The sequence below is a fragment of the Corvus moneduloides genome, chromosome 20, assembly GCF_009650955.1.
Source record: "Corvus moneduloides isolate bCorMon1 chromosome 20, bCorMon1.pri, whole genome shotgun sequence".
Classification (NCBI taxonomy): Eukaryota; Metazoa; Chordata; class Aves; order Passeriformes; family Corvidae; genus Corvus; species Corvus moneduloides.
In genome coordinates this window covers 3253340-3278529 of record NC_045495.1, presented here as the reverse complement: position 1 = coordinate 3278529, position 25190 = coordinate 3253340, and the positions used below count along the sequence as shown (strand labels likewise).

General features: G+C 48.1%; 2 protein-coding genes across 3 annotated transcripts in view; both read left to right on the top strand.

The window, feature by feature from the left end:
- The first annotated feature begins 263 nt into the window (after positions 1-263).
- Positions 264-11946, top strand: NLE1 (notchless homolog 1). Its single transcript, XM_032130209.1, has 13 exons — positions 264-300; positions 586-732; positions 817-1034; positions 1134-1213; positions 1473-1549; positions 2709-2806; positions 4175-4367; positions 4775-4910; positions 5190-5236; positions 5372-5574; positions 6444-6603; positions 6691-6761; positions 7207-11946. The coding sequence occupies exons 1-13, from the start codon at positions 292-294 to the stop codon at positions 7217-7219; spliced, it is 1452 nt and encodes a 483-aa protein (XP_031986100.1). The 5' UTR covers positions 264-291; the 3' UTR covers positions 7220-11946.
- A 1631-nt stretch (positions 11947-13577) lies between these two features.
- The window catches only part of ULK2 (unc-51 like autophagy activating kinase 2), a 36218-nt gene continuing 24605 nt past the window's right edge, over positions 13578-25190 (top strand). Inside the window, exons 1-4 of one of the 2 annotated variants that reach the window (XM_032130192.1) lie at positions 13578-14276; positions 15469-15561; positions 16779-16820; positions 25104-25136. In XM_032130192.1, coding sequence (XP_031986083.1) covers positions 14184-14276; positions 15469-15561; positions 16779-16820; positions 25104-25136 — 261 coding nt within the window. In that variant the 5' untranslated portion in view covers positions 13578-14183. The remainder of the gene's footprint in view (positions 14277-15468; positions 15562-16778; positions 16821-25103; positions 25137-25190) is intronic. The other variant, XM_032130193.1, reaches the window with a different exon arrangement.

Genomic DNA, 25190 nt, shown 5'->3' with positions numbered 1-25190 from the left:
AGATTAGGGTACGGATATTGCTCAGGGCTGTGTTTCCTTAAGCTGTGGGCCGGATTGAGCGTGAGCAGCTCGGCCTGTCTTGAGTCGCTTTGGTCTCGCACCCCAGAGCTTTTAGAGCCGCGGTGAGCTCCGCCCGCCCGGGCCCCGCGGGACTTGTCCCGGCGCGGCCTCGAACCTGCGGCTCCGGGGCGAGCGCGGCGCGCACCGCCGGCCGCCAGGGGGCAGCAGCGCCGCGCTCGGGCGCTCCCGCCCGGCGGCGCCGCTTCCGGCCCACGTGGGGCGCGCGCGCACATGGCCGCGGTGAGCGGGACCGGGACCGGGAGCGGGACCGGGATGGGCAGGGGCAGGGGCAGTTCCCGGAAGCTGCAGGGGTGGGAGTGCTGCGGCGCTCCGGGGTCTCCTCGCTCGTCTGGGGTTCCCCCGTGTGGCTCCTGCTGACCCCATCCCGTGCGGGGTCCTGCGCAGTGCGGGGTGTTTCTCCCTCCCACGGGCCCTACGCGGGGTCTCCCTGTAGAGTCTCCTTCTCCCCACGCGGGTATCGCTGCCCCTGGTGGGATTCCCGGCGCTGAGCCCACTGTCCCGCAGAGCATGTCGCCGGACGAGGAGGATGTGCAGCGGCTCCTGATCCAGTTCCGGGATGAGGCAGGGGAGTGCCTGGGCTCCCCCTTCGACGTCCCGGTCACCATCACCCCGGACAAGCTGCAGCTGGTCTGCAACGCCCTCCTACAGAAGGTGAGACCCCTCCCGAACTCCCCGGCATCCCCAGCCAGACCCAGCGCGGCTTCTCGCTGCCTCACCTGCCCTTTTCCCCTGCAGGATGAGCCGGTGCCTCTGGCCTTCTTCGTCCACGATGCCGAGATTGTGGCGTCTCTGGAGAAGACCCTGGCAGGGCAAAGCGTGGAGACAGAGAAGGTCCTGGACATCATCTACCAGCCGCAGGCGGTGTTCAGGGTGCGGGCAGTGACGCGCTGCACCAGCTCCCTGGAGGGACACACCGAGGCCGTCATCTCCGTGGCCTTCAGCCCCACTGGAAAGTACGAGGGTCTGGCTGCAGAGGGGGGGATCAGGGCAAGGCAGCAGCTGCTGTTGTCCTGTCCTGGGGACAATGTGCTGAGCTGTTCCTCCTCTCCCAGGTACCTGGCGAGTGGCTCTGGAGACACCACTGTCCGCTTCTGGGACCTCAGCACGGAAACACCGCAGTTCACGGCCAAAGGTGGGTGCAGGGGTGTCCCAAGAGGGCAGCTCATGCCCCTGTTTCTCATGCACCCCCTGTCTGCTTGAGGGGACAAGCAGAGCAGAGCCTGGTGCTGCTTGAGCTGTCCAGGCTGGGACCGCAGCCTGGGGAGGGAGAACCTCTCTTTAACAAAGTGGAACAAGAGGGGCTGGCCAGGACGAACACGGAGTGCCTTCTTGCTGGGAAACCAGGGACAGTCACAGCTCTCCACTCACACCACCCACGCTCTCTCTGCCAGGTCACCGGCACTGGGTGCTCAGCATCGCTTGGTCACCTGATGGCAAGAAACTGGCCTCGGGCTGCAAGAACAGCCAGGTACACGTGGGCTCCCTTGGTGTGGGGCTGTGGGGGATTAAGGGCAAAGGCTTGTTTTTTCTGGGGCATGAGGGGTGTATGGCATTGTTTTGAGCAGGATTCCCATTCCCCGGAGAAGCTTTGTGTGTGGATGTGTCGCAGTATTGCGAGAAGCATCTCTGTGCCAGGCAGAGCTCTGGCATTGTCACCTTGTGGAGCTCTTGCTGCTGAGTCCTGCTGTCTTGTGCCAGAAAGAGTCCAGGCTGTGGATGTGGTCCTTGGCAAGCAGCTCCATCACAAGGGAGGTGTCTGGAGTGAGGACGGGTATCACCCGGCCAAGCCAGGGCTGCTATTACTGTGACCCAGACGTGCAGCAGCAGCCTGTTCAGTGTTCCCACACAGACACGGCCAAATTCCCTCTTGCAGGAATGTGAAGGGGGCTCATACCCTGCTGTGGGACAGAATTTGTGTGCTTGAAGTGCAGAAATGCCTGGGGAAGCAGGAGCATGTGGTTAAATGGGAGCTGCGCTGCTGAGGGGCAGTCGCTCTCTCTGACCTTTTGGATGGTCTGGGAGCAATGAGAGCACTCACAGAGCTGCCAAAGTTGTGATGGCAATCCCGAGGAAATGTCCTGGGCCAGGGTGGTTTTGCCGTGGTTTGGTGCTGGTCTGCCTTTAACTGAACCCAGAGAGCTGCTTGTCCTCCTTTTCCCTATTTCTCCCAGGTTCTTAAGTAGGAGATGACTAATGCCTTGGCTCTTAAGATGAACGTTTATGTAGAGAGAGAATCAACAAGAGAAAACCAGCATGTGTCCCACCCACAGGATCCGATAATCAGCAGCGTTTAGCACGCTGTGGCTTTCACTGTGCTCTGCAAACACTCACTGAGTCTCTGGCACCAGGTGGCTTTTTGGGGACCTGTATTCTTTTTGAGTTGAGTCAGATAAGTTTGTAGCAGCAGTGTTGTAGGCAGAGAGGAGGGCAATCAAGTCTCATTCTTTTGGGTGTCAGCTGATTGCTGCAGGGACCTGGAAAGGCATCCAGCCCCCTTCCCTTGCTGCTCCCTGCGAGCAAACATGATCCCAAGGACATCTCTGCTTTCTAAATGGAGCTCCAACATCTCTGGGACTCACATGATGTCTGTGGCCTGACGCGACCCTTGTGCTTCCTCTTTTGGACAGATCTTTCTCTGGGACCCAGCCACTGGCAGCCAGATCGGCCGGGTGCTGTCTGGCCACTCCAAATGGATCACATGTCTGTGCTGGGAACCACTCCACATGTAAGTGCAGGGCCAGCTCAGCCCTTCCCCTTTGCTCCTATGGAAAAGAGCAGCCTGACCCGAAGGGCATTGCTCCTGTTTGCCTTTCTCCTGTTACGGAGAAAAAGCCCATGTAGGAGAACAGCTCTCAAGGTGAGCTGGGAAAAATGTGTGCAGCTGGGAGCCAGGAGTCCCAGCTGCTGCTCACAGTCCCCATGAGCTGCTGGGGAATCACTGCCAGGCTGTGTCTGTTTTCCCCTGGGAAAAAGACACACCTGCCTGTGGAAAACACTGCTTTTGTGGTGCTGGACAAACACTGATGTGCTGCCCTAGGCATGCTGAGGTGGGAGCAGGGAAACCTGGTGGTGTTCAAGGGCAGAGCACTCCTGTCTGCTCTCCTGATCCTGCTGGCCTCTGTCATCCCATTTGTTTATCATGAGGGATGATTAACTGTACAATCCCCTTATCCCTTCGATCAGCTAAAGCTCCCTCTGGGACAGGTGGGTGGAGGGGGGCAGTTGCAGCCATTAATCCAAGATGTTGCAGAAATAAATAAAAAAGAAAGAAGAAGGGCCCCTTCAGAGCAGAGCCCTGCAAATTGAATTTGCCAGTAGGAAGCTCCAGCTATTTGCAGACAATTAACTGGATTAGCAAAAAATGATTGTAGAGGAAGATGAGGAAATGGAGAGACATGACCCTGCCAAGGCTGCAGTTCTCTTTCTTCAGCCAGTTCCAGTGCAATGGGAGGGGCTGTGCTCTTCCCCACTGCTGGTGCCATCATGCAGAGTGATGAAGATGTGCAAAGGACAAAGGGTTGTGGCTGCCCTGTCCTTGCTGGGTTGTGGCCAGCTGCTTCCAGATGTATTCAATTTGCCCCCTGAGCCATGTGGATGGACATTGCTCCTTTTGGCCCTGCCAGCACAACAGCACTCTGTCCACAGGCTGGAAATGAAGCATGGTAGAGGCAGGGGAACATCCAACACATTCCCAATGCCATGGATCTGTGCTATCTGTGAGGCTAATCCTCTGCCCAGGTATCTTCCCAACCTGTGCCTAGGGAAAGTGCCAGTTTGTGGTGCCCTCATTAGCCAGTGGGTTAGAGCTGTGCAAACAGGGTCATTGCCAAGGGCTCAGCTGCCAGGTTTACCCTGGACTGATTCCTCCAATGTGCAGCCCAGGAGTTGGTTTGGAGGAAGCATTTGTCAGCCTCTCCTCTGCCTTGTGAGAGCTTGTTCTCTGTAGGTCAGTGCTCTGCCCCTTTCTGGCCTCTCTCTGATCTTGAGCCCAAAGAAAGTTGTAATTTTTTGCCTGCTGACCCTTGAATCCTCTGGGGCTGGTGGGGAAGGAGCTCAGGGGAGCTGCACAAATGGATTTGATCTCTTTGGCCAGAAACCCAGAGTGCCGTTACCTGGCCAGCGCCTCCAAGGATGGCAGCATCCGCATCTGGGACACGCTGATGGGCAGGTGTGACAAAATCCTCACAAGCCACACGCAATCGGTGACCTGTGTGAAGTGGGGGGGTGATGGCTTGCTCTACTCCTCCTCCCAGGACAGGACCATCAAAGTCTGGAGGAGCCAGGATGTAAGTGGGGGGCTGCCCTTGGGCTGCTGGCAAAGGGGGTTGGGCACATTGTGGGGTAGCTTTGCTCTTCCTGGCACAGCTTGTGCCCTGAAAAACAGAGCTGCTGTATCTTCTTGACCTGTTGCTTGGGGTTTGCAAGGGGTAGCTGTTGTGTGATGTTTTTATCCTTAAGAGCATTAAATGGGACTAAAAGCTGGAAACATCCCTGGAGCAACCTGAGCTGATGGGTGTTGTGCAAGGGAAACTGATTTCTGAAGCTTTACAGTGTTGTCTTCACTGCTTAGCCTGCCTGCAGCTGGGGCAGGCAGGTTTGGAAAGTTTGGGGTTGTTCCCTGCAGCCCAGTGGGTCTGCTGTGCAGCCTGGCTGTGTCCTGCCTGTCCCTGTCTGAGGGTGGCTTTGTCCCCAGGGGGTCCTGTGCCGCACGCTGCAGGGCCACGCTCACTGGGTGAACACTATGGCCCTGAGCACCGACTACGTTCTCCGCACCGGCGCCTTCGAGCCGGCCAAGGCCACCATCAACCCCCAGGATGTCAGAGGCTCCTGTGAGTGCAGCGCCCGTGCTGGAGGCTGGGGGAGGACTGGTCGTGCTGAAAGTCAAGATTTTCCTTGCCTCCCCATCCCCCAGAGCAGTCTGGGGGATGGGGAGGCCACTTTGTTTCCATGGGCTTTTGCTCCCAAATTGCCTTTAGCAAATTGAGCAATCACAAATGCTCCTGCTTAACCCACAGATCCAGGGTTGGAATTGGCATGACAAGGTTATAAAGTTTATTTTCATCTAAGGATTGCCAATATCTCTTTCACTCTCCTTTTCCTTTTTTCAGTGGCAGAACTGAAAGACCGGGCACTGCAGAGGTACAACCAAGTCCGGGTAAGTCCCTTTTGTCCCTGCTGTCACTTCTAATGCTGTTACTGGTGAAAGCAGTGGACACCCCAACACTGGTGTGCTTCCGAGCTCTCCACACCTGGCTTGTACAAGACTTGGGCTCTTTCATCCCTTTTTCAGGGCCAGGAACCAGAAAGGCTCGTCTCGGGGTCAGATGATTTCACCCTGTTTCTTTGGAGACCAGCAGAAGACAAGAAGCCGCTGGAGAGAATGACAGGCCACCAAGCATTGATTAACCAAGTCCTCTTCTCACCAGACACCCGGATAATAGCTAGTGCTTCCTTTGACAAGTCCATAAAGCTCTGGGATGGTAGGACAGGAAAGTGAGTTGGTTTGTTCTGTTACAGGGGTGGTGCTGCTTTGGAGTCTGTGTGGAACACACAGGATGCACAGGGATGGGCCCCAGTGTCATTGCCAGCAGCTCCCTGGTGTGTTCTGTAGCTTGAACTCAAAGTCACTCTGCTGCCTTTGCCTTTTTCTGCCCTCGGGAAGTCCCTTGTCTGGCTTTTCTGGTGTCAAGGTGCCTGTGCTTGGCTCAGTGTGTGCATCCCCCTGTGACTCGGCCACAGCACTGCCTGGCACCTGTGTGCACACCCTGTTGCTGCAGGGTCAGTTCTCCGGGGCAGGCGCAGCTGTGGTGGGATGGGATGTTCCACTCCACTGATCTCCTGAAGATGTGTGTGTTGGGAACTGGAGGCTGACCCAGTTTAAACAGTTCTTGTGCCAGAGAACAGCTTGTTCTGGATGATGCAAATTCTTGTAGTTACAAGTGGTGCTGTTAGTATTTGGATGCCCCTGTAATCCAGCTTTTAACTTTCAGCTGGAGTACTGGTGAGCTCCTGGGGGCAGCAGTCCTCCCTTGCAAACCAACCTTAATGCTCATGAGTTTGGCTTTCATGTCAGTGATTTTAAAGGTCCTTCTAAATCCAGGCTGCTCAGCCAGAGAGGGAAGAACACGCCTCTGCAGTGAGGCTGAAGCTGAATAAAGGTTTCTTGGCAGAAAGGGTGAGATGAAGAGTCATCCTTTAGAAGGTTCTGAGCCCACTTGGGAAGATTTTTAGGTGGACTCTGTGTAGCAATTGACTGCCTGGAGTGTGCTGGGCATCCTGTAACTGTGCTGGTGAAGAAACACAAAGGCAAGGACAGGTTTGGACCAAAGCCTGCTGCTCTAACAGCCTGTCCTTGTCCCCAGGTACCTGACATCGCTGAGGGGCCACGTCTCGGCCGTGTACCAGATCGCCTGGTCAGCCGACAGCCGCTTGCTGGTGAGCGGCAGCAGCGACAGCACCCTCAAGGTCTGGGATGCCAAGACCAAGAAACTGGCCATCGATCTGCCTGGCCATGCCGATGAGGTGAGGTCCCTGGTGGAGCTGAGGTGTTTGGGAGGCAGGAGTGATCCCTCCTCCCAGCAGAGGTGACTGTGGTTTCCATCACACCAGGTGTATGCAGCAGATTGGAGCCCAGACGGACAGAGGGTAGCGAGCGGAGGGAAGGACAAGTGTTTGCGGATGTGAGTAACCTGCTTGTCTGTGAGGATGTTGCAGCTACTCCACGTGTCCCTCAGAGCCACAGTGCCCTTGCAGAGACCTGCATGGTTAGGGCACGATCTCCTTGCAGAGAGCACAGCACTGGGTCAAATTCCAGCTTGGAGACCTGACCTCTCTCAGGACAGGAACTGTTGCTGGGGAGATATCTAGGAAGCAGAGCCCCTCCAGCCGAGCAGTCAGGGTGAAATTTGACTCAGATGTTTTGACTCCTGGAAAGCTGGTCAGGCCTTCCTTTCTGACCTTCTCCCCTCTCCCAGTTATGCAGACAAATTCCCAGGAGCTGGTTGCCATTTGACTGTGGCTGGTGACCCCAGGTCCCTGCTGTGCTGCTCTTGTCTGGTGCCTGCTGGGCCCTGTGGCAGAGCTGGTGCCCCACCACAGGGACACAGCAGCTCTTTCCCTTTCCAGATGGCGTCGATAGGAACAGTGACATGGAGCTGCTGGTCCTGCCCTCGGCACGATCCTGGGAGATCTCCAAGGTGATGGATGACAGAGGTTGACCCAAACACGGCTCCATGTTCCCACTGGCAACTCTCCCTCATGGATGCTTTCCTTATATTTATTTAAGGAAATTTTCATGTTAGTTCTTGTTAAGAGCTGTGCATTGCAGGATGATTTCCTCTGAACATCACAGGAGGGATACCTCATCTGCCTCCATGTCAACTGGCTTTTTTTTGGAATTTCAGCCTCACAGTAGCCACTGTCCTGAAAGGGGCAAGCAAAGGGCGGAGACTGCCCGTGCCCTTTCTTGCTCTGTGAAGAATCCTGCGGAGAAGAGGGTTTCAGTGGGAACAGAAAAGGTTGTCCTTGTGTGGCCTTCAGAGAGAGAGAGAAATGGGAAAATTCAGCACATCATTACATTGCAGAGTTGTGCTTGGCTGTGTGTCTGGGACAAAGATCTGCTGAGAATGAGGACTTGGGGCTTCTCATTATTCCAGTAAGGCTTTGCCTTTCCACACACCTGTTTCCCTGTGGGCTGTGCTGAGCATTATCTGCCAGTGATCCTCTTCATCCACAGCAGATAACTCCTTTGCTAATCTGTTCAGGGTGCAACAGGCATGGACTTCAAATGACTGCTGGAGCTGTGCTGAGTTTTCAGGTCTCAACAGCTCTTGGGAATGGGAAAATGAGACTCTTGTGCCTCTGAACAGGGGAGAGAGTGTCCATTTCCCATCCACCACTGGCTCAAGGGGAAGGAAGGATAGGGTGGGGAAGGGGAAGAATGGAGCAGGAATTTTGTGTGGCACTTGTCCCTTGCCCTGGATACGTGCTGACAGCAGGGCTGGGACTGACACAGAAAATAGCAATATTTCCATTGCACAGAGCTGGCTCCTGGAATTTCTAAAATGCATTTACTTGCCCAGTGGGTGAGAGGGATTCACACTGTCAATCCGGTATTTGTAAGTTTGCTTATGACAGTCAGTTCAGGCTTCCAGCCGTTGTGGGGCAAATAGACCTGGACTCAGTGTTTATTTCCAGGATGCTTATGAAACAGAGAAAATCAAGATGTGATTTATAAGGAGCAGAAATTACACTGTCAGATTCAGTTGCAGCAGGTTAGCGTGAAGGTCAAAACGTTCTCCATAGCCCTCATACTCAATGAGTACTACAATTCAGAATAGGAGTTTGGATCTCAGACGCTTCCCAGCTGCAAAGATGCATTTTAGGACTTTATGCCTGCTGTCATGATTGCTTTGGAGAATTAAGATCGTGTAGTAATGGCCTTTTGCTTGTATGCAAGTGTTCAGATGAGCCAAAGGGTGGAACAAAGGGTTAAATCTTTAATATGACTGAGAAGACAATTTGTGGTTCCTGTTGGTGTTAGTGTCTCTTTCTGCCAGCCAAGTCAGCAGGGATCTATCTCTATGGGATCTTTTGGGAAGAGCTCAGTATCCCATACCTGCTCTTTCATTAGGGTGCTTCCTCCAGCTGGTTCTTGCTGACAGTGAGGGCCACGTTGTGTCCATCTGCATAAACAAAACCTTTCGTAATTCACTGAGGTAAATGTTGTGGGACAGGGTGGTTTAAAACCAGCTGATAATTCTGCCTCCATGGACTGCTGTGCCCTTGGGAAGAAGAGGAACAGGTCACTGGTAACAGCCAAGAAGCCTGCCTGGTTTCCAGGTTTTTTGGCGTGCCTGTGCTAAAGGAAATGATCCACCTTTGGGAGTTCAGCTCTCCGTCCCCAAGTCTGACTTGCTGAAAGCAGCAGCTCCTGGTTGCACGTGGCTCTTCCTGAGTGAAGAATCATCATTCTCTGCTTCCTCCCCTGGAGTGCTGCACAGGGTCACTGTGCCCTGTCAATCCATGGTGTGTTTTGTGTTGGAGGCAGGGATGTATCAGAGCTCAGGGAAGCGATCCTGCCTGTGGGAACTGGCTTGGCTGTGCATGTGTGTAGGTGTACCTAAAAAATCAGTGCACCTTGTTCACTGATTTCCAAACCAAAGCCATCACTGTGCCCTCTGACCTGCTCCTGCCATCCCTTCAGGCTCTGCTTCTATGACATAAAGCCTGATTAAAACCCACCTTTCTAATGCTGGAGCAGAAAGGTTTTCCAAAGGGAAGTGAGACCTCTTGAAGAAAGAAAGGGCCTTGCAACTAAGTTTACACCAAATTAAGCTCTCAGCCTTAATCTTCCTTTGATCTGATAGCGGGTAGATTTTGGAACCATGCTCTGTGATGGGTTTGCATGTACACCAAATTGTATTTTCTTATCTAAGCATCTGCTGCTATTTTTACCATTCACACAGCACCAGCCTCCATGCATACTAAGTGCTGGCCCTGCTCCAGCTGTATTCCTAAGCAATTCCCTAACACTCCTCCCTCCCAGTTTTATTTGAATGCGGCATTTCCCGGGCCTGGCTGCAGTCTCCTGCCTGCTCAGGCACCGGGGAAGGAAGAGCTGCTGCCCTTCCCTCCAGAGCTGGCTCCTGCTTGGCAGGAGCCGCAGCGAGCACGTGAGCTCCCTCGCTCCGCCAGCGCTGGGGATGGGAGCTTTAATTAGCTAATTTGGGCAATTGCAGATGCAAATTTGGGTTGATGGCGTTATTAATGGGAAAGATGTTACTTTTTGTTAAAGGACAAATCTAGAAGGTAGGCTGGAGCTTTCTGATTGCTTTTCTGGCATCAGCAGCACCGATCTTACAGAAAACCTACTGAAATGCCTGAGCTCCAGTGCTGTCTGATAGGAATCTTGGGGTCTGCTCCTGTGTTTCAGTCCAGTTCCTCCTGAGTTACTCATTAAACATCCCACACAGGTTTTCTTACCACAAGGGCGTTATTTTTCACTGGTAATACAAGAATAATTTTAAGCATAGCCAGAAACTGTCCTGCAGAGCCCACTGACACTTTCTCCTTTAAAAGCTCAGCTGATGCCACCATTAATTTTGTTGCAAATCCCAATGGGAGGACAGTGGTGATAAGGATTGGGAAGTGTGCCAGTCCTCTGAGGAAGGTTTACCTGTTTAATGAATTCCTGAGTGTGATGGAGGGAGGGAAGGAAGGATGTGGTAAGAACACCTGGAGTGAAGTAGATAGCACTGACTCCTGCCTTTGGGAGCTGATTTAGATAAGTGACGCCTTAAAATCCATGTGAAAATGTTCTTGGGACCATGTCCTGCTTATCTGTGCAAGTGGAGTGTGTGTTGTGCTCCCTGGGTCCTTGCAGCCACATGTTCCTGTTCTGTTCAACTCAGATGATCTCTTGAATATTTTCCCAGATCTGTAATTTAATTTCCATGTGCAAGTTTATAGCCTGGGGAGAGACAGACCAGAAAAATCTTTCAATGAATAGGAAGAAAATGAACTTCATTCATTGTTCTGCATGAACAGTAGGAAAAGCAGCCGTGTTCTGCTTTTTTTTTTGGGTCAACCCAGGCACTGTTCACGTGATGTTTCTACCTCAGGGCTGCATTTTGGTGGTGTGGTATGGCAGAAATGGGCTTGCTGTGAAGTCCATTAGTGCTTTTGAGGACGAAAGGTCTTAAGAAAACTCAGGGCAGTGATGTCTGTGTTCTGTGGAGCTGCTACCAGGTGAAAGCATCCTTCTCTGCACTCAGACAAGCAACCTGGAAGTTGCTAATTCCTTCCTAGATGTGTGGCTCTTGTGATCAAAAGTCCTGGCTCACAACTGAGGGACTAATTTGTCTGAAGCAAAGCAGTGCAGCTGGGAAGGAGCCCCAGAGCCATCTCCAGTACTGCTGTTCTGTTTTCTTCACTCTGTGAATGGGTGGTTGCAGAACTGTGGGTTGCTGGTGGTCTCTCTCAGTGGGCTGCAGCTCCTGCAGAGCGTGATGTTAAAAATGAACCAACTCAGGACACAGTGCTCTGTGTTTTTGAAGGATCCCTGGGGTTGATCAGACAGGGTACTGGTGCCCTGGCTGTGCTTTTGGAGCACACTGAGTGTTTTAGTGTCCTGCTGCATAGTTAGAGCAGAGCATCCCCCGGGTGCTGCAGGATACAGGGCTGAATGTCAGATATCTGTGTGTAGGAGCAGCATGAGCCCCTTGGGGTTTTCCTGCATCGCTCTCCCAACATCTCCAGTAACGAGCCTCCCCTTGGGAGGGGTGAATTCAGTCCGTTCTGTCTCTGAGCTCTTCCAGCAGCAAAAGCAAGCGAAGGTGCTGTTCCTAGGTTCTTTGTAGCCTGGATGCTGGAGTTACTGACACCCAGAAGCTCCCCCAGCTGCCAGTCAGGGATCCAGCTGGAAGGAGTGACCCGCATGCAAATCCCGCAGCCTCCAGCGAGCGCTGTTTGAGCCCTCGGATCCCGCTCGGATCCCAGCGCAGGGTGTTTAGTTATTCCGGTCAAACCTCCCTGCCGCTCCTGGCTGTTTGTCCTTGCTGTGCTGAAACAAACCTGCTCCAGGGCTCCAGCCCCATTACGAGGACAAAAGGACATCAGGCAGTGCTGCTGCCGAAGGGAAATGTGTTGGGAAATGTGTCTTGGTTTGCAAGTGTGATGCAGAATGGGTGGCTTAGTAATGGCTGTTGTGACTTTCATCTGCTCAAAAGGCATCTTCTGAATGAATTCCTTTTTAAATGCAGCTTGTGACATTGATTTTGGGGTGAGGATACACGCTGACGCTGAGAGCATTAATACTGAAGTGAGAATTGGTGGATGGCAATAAACAACCAGTTCTCAGGGAAATTATGAATCAGAATGTTTAACACATGGAAGCTTGTGGGCTTTTTCCTGGTTTAAAGGGGTACTGTGAAGCGTATCACAAAGTGTCTGTTACTACCAACACTTTAATTTATGGTTAACTCAGAATATTTTTACATCTTATTTATTCTTTCCACGGGGTGTTCCGAGCTGTTGAAATTACTGATCAACTCCACTTTCTCAACGTTGTTTGTTGGGGTAGTGCCATGGGTGGATTTTGGGTGGGAGCTCAAAACTTCACCAAATAAAGGGGGGATTCATTTTTGAGGGGTTTTAAAGCCCTTTGGTTCTCTTTGGCACAAAACAGATTTCTTAGGATGCCTCTAATAGCTTAAAATGTCCTTGATAAAGCTGTCAATCTTTCCTTAAGAATCTCTTGCTGGATATTTTTTTTAATTTAAGTGCATTGTGGAGAAGTCTTTTGCTGTGGAGGTTCTGACATAGCACACAGATCCAGTAGTGCCTGGTTTTGAGTGCTGGAAAGCCAAGGGAGATAAGTGAAGAATGAGGAGAGGCCCAAGTGCAGAACTTTTCGTTCAGTCTCTATTTTGATCTGGTGCCACTGAAAGCAGAGCCTGTCTCACGTCAGGGAAGGCACAGCACAGCTGTGGGGTCAGAGCTCTGCCCTGTGTGACCCCAGTGCACACCCTGAATCCACTGGGGCCCGTGGGGATCTTGGGGAAGCCTGAAAGGGCCTGAAACTGGGATGTGGAGGTGGTGTGATGGAGAACATGGATGGAGGGGGGGAAAAGAGAGCAGTGAGGAATGGAACACAGAGGAAAGGAGCATAATTATGTAAACCCGGAGGTGAAGGTCAGAGGCACCATGTGACTGTTGTTCGGTGGCTGGTTGGGCTTTTTTTAATGTTTGTACGTGCTGTAAACAGCCCCAGGCTGATCTAAAAGCCCTGGGAGGCAGGCGCTATAAATTACAGGCGTTGTTCTCCTTGTAAAGGGAGAAAACAACTCCAAGCATCTTTGGCTTACAGCACTTTGTGTGCCCGTTCCTCCATTGCCTCTCCATTCATTGAGATCCCTTGTTTCAGGTTTGAGGGAGTGTCTTGCTCTCTACTGGAGCAGGGACAGGGCTGGGAGTGTGTGACCCGGAGGTGTTGTGTAAACAGTGCCAGTGCCTTGGAACCCTGGGATGATCCAATACCTGCCTTCCCACTCTGGCTGCTGGCTGTCCCAGCTCTTGTCCTGTGCACCTCCGGTCCTCCCTCTTCTCCTGGTGGCCCCTCAGCGTTGTCCTGACTGGGTGGGTGGGCCTGAGGCGGCCGAGGAAAGGGCTGAAGTGATGGCCGGGCGTGGCGAGCTGAGTTTGGCCTCTCTACCCCGGCGTGAGGGCAAGGGTGGGTCCAGAGGTAGACCCAGAGGCCTGGGTCATCATCCTCCCTGAGGGGACGACCCGAACGGGCCCCTGGAGCCCTGGCGGGACGGGGGAGGGCTCGGCGGGCTCAGGGCAATGGCCCCGGTCCGGCTCCGCTCTGAGGCGCTGGCGGTGGGGAGGCCGCCGGGTTACCCGGGGTGAGGCACTCTTTGGCCGCCGGCGGAAGCACCCGAGCGTCCGGGCCTGCGCACTGCGGCCTATAAAAGCCGCGGGGCGGCGCGGAGGGCTGGGCACTCGCAGCCGGGGCTGGCCGAGTGCGGATCTCTGTGCAGGAGCTGGTCGAGCGGCAGGAGCCCCGGGAGGCGCTGGCGGCCTGAGAGACCCCCGTCCGTACCCTCATTGCTTCCTCCCCTCCCGCGGGGGCTGCGGCGGCGACAGCGACAGCCACCCCCGGAGCTGTGGGCCGCGCCTTCCCCCGCGTCGCTGGATGCTCTGGGGTTCGGTCCCTGAGCGGGGCCGCGGCGCCGGCAGCCCCCGCTGTGGCGGGGCCATGGGGCCGGGCAGCGGCAGGGCACGGAGCTCCCTTCCCCGCTGAGAAGGCCCGTCGTCCCGGCTCCGATGCCGCGCTGTCCGCTCACACCCGGCCCCTGAGATTCCCCTCTTTCCCCTCCCCATGCCCGACGGAGCCCCTCGCTTCGGTGACGCCCTGCAGCAGCCCCGCCGGCCCGGGGGTCTGCGGCGGTATGAGAGGAGCTGCCCCCGCCGCCGGGGGCAGCCAGGACCGGGGCAGGCTCCCACCCCGCCGCCGGCTGCCGTGAGGCGGCTGTAGCTGGAGGAAGAAGCCCCTTTGTTTTGCCTCCGTCCTTCCCGGGGGCTTCATGCCCCGCTGAGGGATGATGGAGGCGGTGGGGGACTTTGAGTACAGCAAGAAGGACCTGATAGGACACGGAGCCTTTGCTGTGGTCTTCAAAGGTCGCCACCGCAAGGTAAACAGCGACGGGCTTCGCCCGCAGCCGGAGTGGGGCTGGTTACACAACCCGGGGCCGGCAGAGCCCCTCGGGTGGGTGACAGCTGCGGTGGTGGTGGTGGGGTTTGTGTCCTCTGGGGAGTTTTGACGTGCTTTGGGTGTTCGGGGAGAAAAAAGAGCCGAAGGGAGGTGCGGGCTGGGCAGAGGCCCGGGGCTGCCCCGCGGCCCTGAGCCGGGATCCGGCCCCGGCATCCATAAACCCTCTATTTTTTCCCTTCCCTCAACCCCACCGGCCTGTCCGCGGTCCCACCGCTCCTCCCCGCTGTTGGCAGCTCCCTGACATAGCGGCGAGGGGAGAGTTGCAGCTGTAGGGGAGGCTGAGCCCTTTGTTTGTCGGGAGGGTCATGTTTATCTCGCTGGATAACGAGGGATCTAATGGAAAATTGTCTCCTTTGGGATTGGCTGAAGATTTCTTAAATTCAGAGGTGTCTGGTTTCCTGGCGTGACTTGCTAATCTCCCCGGATATTCATAGTTACGTTATGGTTTCTTGATGCTGTGAGTTTATTCTGGTGCCTAAAGAGCTTTGCTTTCCAGAAAACAGCCCTTCAGATTTAACATTTTGGAGGATTAAGGCAGCACTCACATCTTGGAGAGGCACAGTGCAGTGATTTTGGGGTTAAAAAAAAAAGGGGGGGAGAAAGGGAAACGGAAACTTTAAAGGCCAATGGAGGTACTCCCACCTCACAAATAAATAGTCAGTTTATTTTTGAATAATTTACAAATAGAAAATACATAAGCTTACTTAAAACAGAGCAGTTTTCATCCGCAGAGCATAAAAAGGCTGAAAATGAGAAGTCCTTTAAGGACACTAAAAGTAACTTGATCATTGTGAGAAGGCTAAAAAAGCAGATACATAGCACTGCTACCAAAAAATAAATGGGATATGGTTACTTGTTTTTGGGGGGTTTTTTAAAATGCTTTGGAATTCATTAAAATGCAGTGTAGCTGAAGCTGGATTTTAATAGCTGTCTAAGCTATTGTGGAATGAAATAGTTCTTGATGGTATCATGTGATGTAGTAATCACTGGTGGGTAGAGGAGGGGTGATCTTGCAACTTTTTCTCAGTGCTTTACTGGATAGTTGTTAGAGGATAAAGTTAAAAAAACAACAAAAAAAGTAAACTGACAATACTTTTTTTGTTTGCTTCCAGAAAACTGATTGGGAAGTAGCCATAAAGAGTATTAACAAAAAGAACTTGTCGAAGTCACAAATCCTACTTGGAAAAGAAATAAAAATCTTAAAGGTATGCTAATTTGCAGTGATTTTTAAAGCTGCTTTCCTTGAAAAGGAAAAGAGACTTCTGACCTAGTTCATTCCAGGTCATGGGTGGTATCACAGTAATTGCTGTTGTGCTGTTTCTTTGTTAGGGATCCAGAAATAAAAATACTAAGAAAAACAGAAAAAGATACAGCTTTAGTTCTGGAAATGTCTCAGAACAGATTATGAGCACGCTTTTGTAGTTAAAAGCAGAAGTTGTTGTGGAACCAGTCTCTGTGCTTTGCTTATGGCACATGTGGAAGACTTTGTCCTTCTGGATGGCCAGTGTGGCACCTTTTCCCAGCAGATCATAGCTGAGGGTGAAGCATCAGTCTTTGATCTTTCTGCAACTTTTCTGCTCAAAGCTGCCTTGAAAGCTGAAATCAGTGAGCTGACTTTGATTCCTGAAGCAGCTGCCCACTTCTGACCTGTGATAATTGCCTTAAAATGTGGAGTGTGGCTCTAACAGAGGAAATGTAACAGAGCATCCTTCAGTTTTTCAGTGTTATTTTATGCAAACATCTCCTTGGGTGGTCATTCAACATTCCCTGCTCTCTGAATTTCATATCTCATTTCACACAGCTTTGCAGTAATAATGAGTGCTGCTTTCTTCCCGTGTTTCTGAGCTTCTCGAGATACATCACTACTTTATATACTATTATATACATATTATATACTCATTTACTTATTATACACCAGAAGTTGTAGTGTTGGGTGTATGAGTGTGCTGCAAGTACTTAACAAACAAAAGTTAAAAATAAAGCATGAGCTGTCCTGTGAGTTTCATTTAATGTTATTTGGTTTAATTTTCTTTGTACTCTAAAAGTAAGGTTGATTTGAGCATGGTCTAGTTGGTTACTTCACTAAGAAAGAAATTGTGTAGGAGTAGAAAATTAAATCTAGTCAGTTTTCAGTGCTCATTAGAGAATCTTGTGCTCTGATACTTTCTGCAACAAGTCACAGACATTAAGTTCTGGAACCCAATGTTTTTATGACCTCTGAAGATATTGCCTAACTTCCTTATCCTGTAAATATTGTCAAAATAGCTGGGATTTCCTCCAAATTCCATCAGATGGTCTTAAAAAAATCTCTTTGATTATCACCAAATCAGCATTATCAGCATATTAAATTAATAATAATAGTAGTATTAATAATAGCAATAATACTAACCTATTTTCATAACAAAAATATTTTGTTTTACAGGAACTTCAGCATGAGAACATTGTAGCTCTTTATGATGTCCAGGTAAAATATATTTTGATGCCTTTTTTTTTCCATTGAAATTAAATTATGAAAAAATATATGTGTATACTAAGTAGAAAATTTTGAATGGCCATTTATTTTGTTGCTGTCATCAGTTTGGTATTTAGCAAAAACAAGTGGCAGCAAGAGCAGCATCTTGGAGATCTCTGTGACAAAGAAATGTGGTGTTCAGCCTTGTGTCACAGTGAGGAGGAACTGAAGGAAGTAGAAAACCACAATCACATGTATTGCCAGTGCCTGTGTGTTCAGAAGGACAGGGTACAGTGAAAAAACCAAGCAGACATTTGGATCTTTTCAATTAAATTGCTTCTCCTCTCTTTATTCCCAGAGTCCTGCCTGATAAAGTGGAGGAGTTACTCTGCAGGCTATCTAGGGTAGTGAATTCTGCTTAGTAGGAAGTACATTTTTGTGTCCTAAGGCCTGCCAGTGTTGAGCAAAGCTAAATAAGACATGAGGTAGCTCATACAGCCATTTGTTCTGCTTGAATGAGGGCTATACATTTATCTCCTGGGCTTAGATCTAATTTTAAATACAGAGTTACACTGATGGAAAAAAATTACTGAGAAGCACCTTTGGGGTATTGCATGGTTAAAGCAACACAAAATAGAGATTGTGACATTCAATGTTTCCTGTCTTTACACACTCACATGCTAAAAGCTTTTAGTTTGTGTAGATGTGTATCTTTTGCTATAGAAAGCTGTGTTCATGTGACATAAATTAGGTGGGCTCAGGTTTTCTAGGGCTGTAGGACACGAGTGACTTTTGGTAAAAAGCAGTGATGTTCACGTAGCAGCTGACTGTGCATCGAAACTTGTAGTTTCAATCTACAGACTCTGTTTTTCCTGGTTCTTGACTTCAAAATTCTTCATTTTTGAATGATACTTTCTGCTCTGAGAGGGAAAGTATTGTCTGTTATGCTTCTCGAGGAGACCAGGTTTTCCTGAGCATTGCTGAGTGGAAATAATCTGTCAGCATCCTAAATTTAGTACATCCAGACATCTCAAAAGCAACTGGGATTGTTGACTGAGGGTGTTGGTGTGTGAGTAAGCAGCTGAATTTCAGATTTACCATTTACAGTTGTTTATATGTGAAGGCTCCTTAGTCAGCTCTGCAGCTCAACCTGGGGGGAGTGGTCTAGTTAAGGATCTTGATGATTTAACGTGTGAGACTCTTGATTTATGCACAAGGAGAGACAGAGCCTTCTACTTGCCTATGGTTTCTTTACATAAAGGTTATTTATAAACATAACTTTTAGGATTTTCTGTCCTGCCACAGGAAAGGGTGACAGGACAGTTTGAATGGTCCAGTGCTGCTCCATTTGAGAAGGGGATGTTGCTGCTTGTCACCAACTATTGTGTTTAGATTAAATGAACAGTTAAAGAAAAGAGAAAGGCAAACCTGTGTCTTGTACCTTGATATATTTCAAATGCATTCGTAGCAAACACAAAGCTTGGCAGCAGGATGCTGCTGTTACAGAAGGAATTGCTTTGCAAAAATGGTATAAACAGTGTGCCACTTGCACAAATAAGCTTTTCCCTTTCTGCTGTTTGTGAAGTGGCAGACATCATTAACTTCTGTGATTACATTAATTTATAACCCAGCAAGAATGAACACTATGCAAGGCATTCACATGTCTAGTAGGCTGTTACACCTACTAATTTTCTTTAGCATTTCATGTTCTAGCATGTGCTGCCCTTTTTGTTTGCCAGAGTATTGTGAACACAGTGATACAGTCCAGCAGATAAGACTTTAGGATTTCAAGCTATTTCTAAGTTTACAGAAGCTATTTTTTTTCCCTCAGTGCTGGAGCCAGTGAAGTCTGTGTCACAGTAGGAAGTTCTCAGTGTGAACGGGAGTCTGTTTTATTTTTGTAGTTCTGTTGGGCTGAAGCTTTGCTTAACCTTAGACAGTTTGAAATAAGAAAATGGTCCTGTTTCAGATGCAGTTTGACAGATTGTTTAGCTGAATAAGCCAAGAGCTGATTGTTGCTCTGAGTTTCCAGACAGAAAAGATGCTGTGCAATGAAAGTGGCAAAACTAAGTGAAAAAAGTGTAAATTGATTGTGATCAAGAATAAGTATTTTCACATCTCATAATATTAAATTATACTTTGAGATTAAAGCTGTATCCCTGCATAGCAATTTGGAATATATCTTTTGAGAATGAAAGTAGAGGGTTTTTTATATACTGCAAAAAGCTTGATTTGAATTGATTTTCAGGAGGTTCTTTCTCCTTCATGTCTCTTCATTTATGGTTGTGTTCCTGTTGCATGATCAGTGACCAGTCACACAAGTCAGCGTAATAAAGACAAATACACCATGAAGGTTTTAATTAAATCCAAGAAGAACTTGTGGGCCATTCTGCTGATTGTGCATGAACATTTAAAAACCTTCTCCACTGCTGTTCCTTCAGCTCCTGTGAATAGCATTTTGATATGTTATTAGTGTGTCTGGAGTTAAATTACTAGAAGTGCCCATTCATCTGGAGCCACACCCTAGTGAACTGGTGTATGTTAATGGTGGCATAAAAATGTTTTGTTCTGCAGCCAGCAGGATAATTGCCCTTGATTTCCGTGAGGTGGATGTGCAGCTCTGGCAGGTTTGAGCTGCAGATAAGCATTTTATGTAAGCAGAGCACACCACTGCTGCTGGTGCCACCTCCCAGGGCTGGGGAGAGCTGCACACACCAAGGTGTGGAAGCCACTGAGAGAACTTGTAGAGATTTTAAAATAAAAACCCTCCATCTGTGAGAGACAAATGTTTTTCAGCAGTAAAATAGCTCACCTCTAAATGTGAAATTAATTTTTTGTGAAGTGCTTAAAGAAACTCAGATAAAATAGAAGGATAGCAAGAGAGACGTTTTTCACTTATCTTCTTGGGCAGGTGTTTGATTGTCTGTCATTCAAGAATAAAAAAACTCCCAAATCTCTGAAATGGTTTAAGGATGTAACTCTTTTCCCATGGTGGTGCTGTGGGATGTCATTGATCCTGCAAAAGAAAATCAATCTTGGATCCTGTTAATTGGGGAAGTGGCGCTCAGTGTTTCTTAAAAGCAAAAGGAGTCTAAAATAACCTCTAACTTGCCAGCATAAAATACACTGAGATCCTTGGATAAAGTATTCCACTGAAGTATGAAGGTATCAGTAAGTTATTTGGAATGTTCTATATTTAGGGCATGAATTTACAGTTTTGTGCAGTTCATGATCCCAAGTGTGTGCTGAGTAGGACTAATCTCTTACACAGTGCCAGACAGTGCCTGTTTTAGCAAATAATTTAATTCAAGACCTCTCTAGAATGTCAGCCCTCAGAATGAAAGCCTGTAATGTATCTTGGAGATAGCATTTTAGGAGAGTGAATTAATGTCCTCACTATATGCAGTCTGAAGTTTGCTGTTAGAACAGTAGTTTAGGGAGAACTAATTTCTAGAGTGTTATTAGAGAAACAGTATCTGGATAAAAATTGTTTCTTGTCTTAGCTTGTTGGTACAGAGCAGACAAAAAACCTGCAGCTGCTTCTGCTGTCCTTGGAAGCAGAGAAAGCCAGTGGGAATGGAGCCAGAGATCCTTCTGGGACCTACAGCTCAGCCTTTGCTTGTATGCAGAGCCCAGGAGTTCTTAGTAGGGATGGAGGGGAGGAACTGTTGTTTCAGCAGCAGGAATTAAATGCCTCTGGTTTACCCAAGGACTCCAGTTGGTCTGGTACTATTGCATGTGTTTCTTGAGATACTTGCTCCAGGCATCCCGTGTGTGCTCCTGATCTTGGTGTCTCACAGCTTTCATTGCCTCCATACTCCCATCACAGATCTTTCAGAACAGGGATGTCTCAATAGCTTTATTTTTGTCCCCTCACCTCCTTGCTTAAGGCCTTTGTGTTTGTCAGTATCCATCCTCTGTGTCTGTGTGGAAATAATCATATGAGAATATGCTGTTCAGATAAAAAGAAAAATCTTGCCCTGTAGCAACTGTAAAGGTTTTGAAACACCACCTGGCAGCTGGTGGCAGCTGAAAGGTTGGTTATGACAGTGCAGGAATGATGCCAGTGTAGATGCTGGAGGCTGGGGACAACCAGAATTAGAATTTGTTCTGGCCCACAGAACCAGAGTTGGAGTTACTACACAAGCCTTAGCTTACCTGCTGCGCCTGGATGCTGTAATTTGAATTTCAGAACTGTTTCACAGGATTTTCTGGCACACAAGTGTGCTGAACCTTTGTGCTGAGAGCTCTGCTCTTCCTTGGTGCTGGGCAGCAGAGCAGCCCCTTTCCCCACTTGCCATATATTGGTTAAATACAGCATTGTACATAGCAGCAAATGAATGATTTCTCCATGGCTGATTGCTCTTTTATGTGAATAATTGGCAGCATGCGCCCTGTTTGAATCCTACAGGCACATGTCAAGTGACATTTAGTCTGAGATTTAACATTTAGTCAGAATTACAAAATGTTCAGCCCTTTAGGTGATAGGAGCTGAACGCAGAAGTTGCTGCTGTGTTACACTCACAAAGTAAACCAAGAATGTCTATAATACAGAGAGAAGCAGCCTTTAAAAGATCTGGACCTGTCCTTTTTCACTAAATCACTAGAATTTTTGCCAAATGTATTTAAAGCTGGAAAAAAAAAAAGTATATTCCTGGCCAAAAAATTATATCCAATAGAGCACAAATGAACATAGCAGGAAATTAATCAGATAATAGCAGTGCACAAGCTGTCAGGGTAACTCTCATGCTTTTGGGACTCCCATCATAAACTGCAATGAAATAAAACCTACAGGCTCGAAGCAAAAAGGGAAGAAAGTACTTGCCACAGTGTCTGCTTTGGGAGCTCACTAAGCTCCTTGCAGACCTTCAGCTTGTTCTAAAGGAGGACTTGTGAACCAAAATGAAATCTAGGGAATGTTTCTGCCAGTACTCCAGAGATCCAGCAACAGCTCTTGGAAGTAACCAAGGATGTTTTGACTTCTTTTTCAATTAATGTTTTTTTAAATGGTACTACTGTGCTGAGACTGTGATTCAGGTTGGAGCTTCACATCCCCCAGGACAACTGGTGGCAGCCTTGGATTAAAACATAGCAAGTTTTGGCAAATATGTTGCCTCTTAACCTCTTTCTCATAGGTTTATCTGCTTACCTTTCAGAATTGTAAAATGGTTTCTTATTAACCTTTGCCATCTTTTACTTCACTTTGCAAGTAAAACTTAGATTCAGAATAAAAAGGAGCAAAAGTGGGTTTTTGTCAAGAAAACTTTAAGCAGCAAAACAAGGGTCGCTGGACAAAACTGGTAATTGTTGCAACACAGCAGAAATTTGTTTTGCTTGATTATTTATCTAGGTAGAAGTGTAGGTCAGAACAACTCCAGCTGCACTAATTTTGTGATCTGTACATCAATGCAAATTGTTGAAAGCTTTGTTATCTGTTTCAAGAGGCAGTTTAAAATAACTTGCTAGATCAGCTTTATTCCTGAATGTTAGATCTGAAACATGCTGGTTTTCTAATCTTTCCATTTTGAGCGCTTTGCTCTGCTTAGCAAGTCAACAGAAATCAGAGGTCTGGGGAATGTTGATAGGGAGAGCTTTATTGTTCAGCAAAATAATTTAGAAGGGAAAAATGTGTCTCCAGAACTGACTTGTCTTTTCTGAAGGTGTTCCCACAGTGGAGATCACATTCCCTGTCAGGCTGGCCAAGAACTGTAAGGTAAAATTTGAGCAACCCTGAAGGGTTGAACAAGTTCAGCTGTTTTGAACTAAAGCTTGTGTTGGTGGGATACTGAAAAGTGTTTGGTTGGGAGTTCAAGTTGGGACAAGTTGTGGCTGGGGAGGTTGGTATCAGTTCCGTGCAAGCTATCACTTCCTCACTACGAATTGGAGAGGACTTTTGAGCCTGGGAAAATGTCTTTGTGGAATCTCTAATCTGCTCTGCTGATTTATTAAAAAAGGATTGTCCAAGATACATTAAGGAAACACACTCTACTTCTTACTATGACTTCACTTGGTGACTTGATTTGTTATTTTTCATCAAGAATATCAGTCAAAAAAAGGATGACTAATGCTATATAAAGGCAATCCAGTGTGATTTGTAGAAATGACTATCTAAGCAGGTAAGGACTGGTACAACAGGGCAAATCATCAGCTCTGTGTTTCTGAAGAGAGAAGTTCATTTGAGAGGACTTTGTTTCCAAGGGAATCCAGCAAACACATCCTCTTAGTTTTGTTATGAATAAATGTCTGTCATGAGCTGAGCATTACATGCTGCCATAAGCTGCTGTTTTTGTGCAGTGGAGGCTCTGATGCTGTGGAACATCTTTCTGATTCATGGGATTGCAATGCTTGGGTGGAAATCCAGGAGCTGAGCTGCTTTCTTGTCACTGCAGAATGGATTTTCTGTCCTTCTTAGCTGGGTTGTTCTTTTCCACGTCACAGTTGTCCTTTAAGTGAAGTGATCCTCAGTTGGCAGAATTTTCAATTTGATAAATTGGGATCTCGGTTGATGTTTGGCAGCTTTGGGGTTCCTGAAAGAGAGTTTCTGTCTTGGAAGGTGTTGTTGCAGAGGAACACTGCAGAAAGGAACAATTAGCATTGTATATTTTCAGTAATTTACAAAGCAAGTAATTACTAATGGTGTTTTTGCTTTGCTGTATGCACTGAGGTTTTGAGGTGTTTGTAGGAATGTAAATTATGGTTCATGTTGGCCACAGCTGTTGCAGAAACATTGAACAATTGGGACTTCCTGAAATGTGATCTGCTGCTGCTTTAATATTCTATATTGGTTGGAGTTTGCCTTTTATTCCCAACAGATTTGACTCATGTTCCTAGAAACTTGCTTTCTTTGAAGCTAATTTCCAAATGTAAACAAATCTGCAAAATGTGCTTGATGTTCTGGGCTGGAAAGAACCTCAAATGCATTTCTGTAATGGAGACATGAGTTCCTAAATGCTTCCCAAAAATGAAGCAGACGAATTCACTCTTGAGTTAACCTTAAACCAGCCTGTTCATCTTGCACTGTAATTATTGCCATTATCTGTAGTTGTCTGGATATCTGTGTCTGTGATGGATTGGCTTTGATGGGTTGTGCCATCCCTGACCTCTGTGCTCTGGGTGATGTTTAGGGTTGTTGATTTCTCCAGCCTGAGCCCAAGGGCCCATTTTTGCTTTTATTTCTCTTTTTCAAGCTTTCTAACATAAGCTGTTAGTGAGCCCTTGACAATGGCACCCTGGTGGTAATTCTTGCCAGAGTGGTCAAATTGAACATCTGCTGAAGTTTCAGTGCAAGCACTGAGAAAGGTGGCTGAGTTCACAGCATTTATTTTGCTGTGCAACGTCCCTTTTGACTTTCTTGTGACACTGTTTAGCAGGATTTAGTCAGACTGTCTGCAATCCCACTTCCCACTGGGGCAGGTGCCTGGCCTTGTCTGGTGCCATCTCACCCTTTTCCTTCAACTGTCTTAAAAACCATATTTTCCCTCAATCTGTCACCTCTTGTTTAAGTTTATTTTTAAAGGGAAAGGGAGGTAACATACTCTGTAACTAAAAGCATCATCCTGTTTACTGTACACTTCCCTTATGTTTCCTTCCAGTTCTCTTTGTGTTCTTCCCTTTCAATCTTAATCGGCTCAGAGGGAGAAAAAAATACTTTTTCTTTATAAAAACTCTCAGAATCTTCAACTTTGTAAGCCCAGCAGAACTATTTTTTGCAGGAGACTGTGGAAAACAATGTTGATAATTAGCAGAGACAGGTCAGGCCTTTCTTCCCTCACACAAAATAAATATTTGGAAAAAGGATGAATGTTTTTGTTGCAGTCAGGTTTAAGCACAGATATATATATATATATTTTTAGCAGGATTTTGTGGAGTGTGTAGATAATTTAGAAGTAGAAGTTAGGCAATCCGTCTTTCAGGAACTTTTCCACAATTACAAGAGAGGGAATTCAGGTTGCAAATAGGTCATGGGAGGTCAGTGCTTTGGAAAATCTGAGGAGGATGGACACAGCTCACAGCTCTGCCATGAGGAACATGGCAGGGATGTGCTTCTGCCAAGGGCTTGCTCAGAGAGACACTTTATGGAATTATTGCCTGGTGATTTTATTCTTTTACATATGAAAATGTTTTTGGAAATGTAGACTATTTCATGGTGAAGAACCTACACTTTTGCTATGCTCTGAAATTGTAACTTTACATTAAGATGTCTCAGTGATTGAAAAATCCCATGTTACACTTGGTTAATGCAGGTACAGACTTTGTCTTCTGGATTCTTAAATCTGTTTTCTTCTCCTCGTTTAGGAAATGCCCAATTCTGTCTTTTTGGTCATGGAGGTATGTGTTAACATGTATGTTTCTGGTTGATTTTAAAAGACTTTTAGACCTACT

Coding starts and splice junctions, on each gene's coding strand:
- NLE1 (XM_032130209.1), top strand. Junction 1,214..1,472: donor ACCGCAGTTCACGGCCAAAG/GTGGGTGCAGGG, acceptor TCTCTCTGCCAG/GTCACCGGCACTGGGTGCTC. Junction 4,911..5,189: donor CCAGGATGTCAGAGGCTCCT/GTGAGTGCAGCG, acceptor TCCTTTTTTCAG/TGGCAGAACTGAAAGACCGG.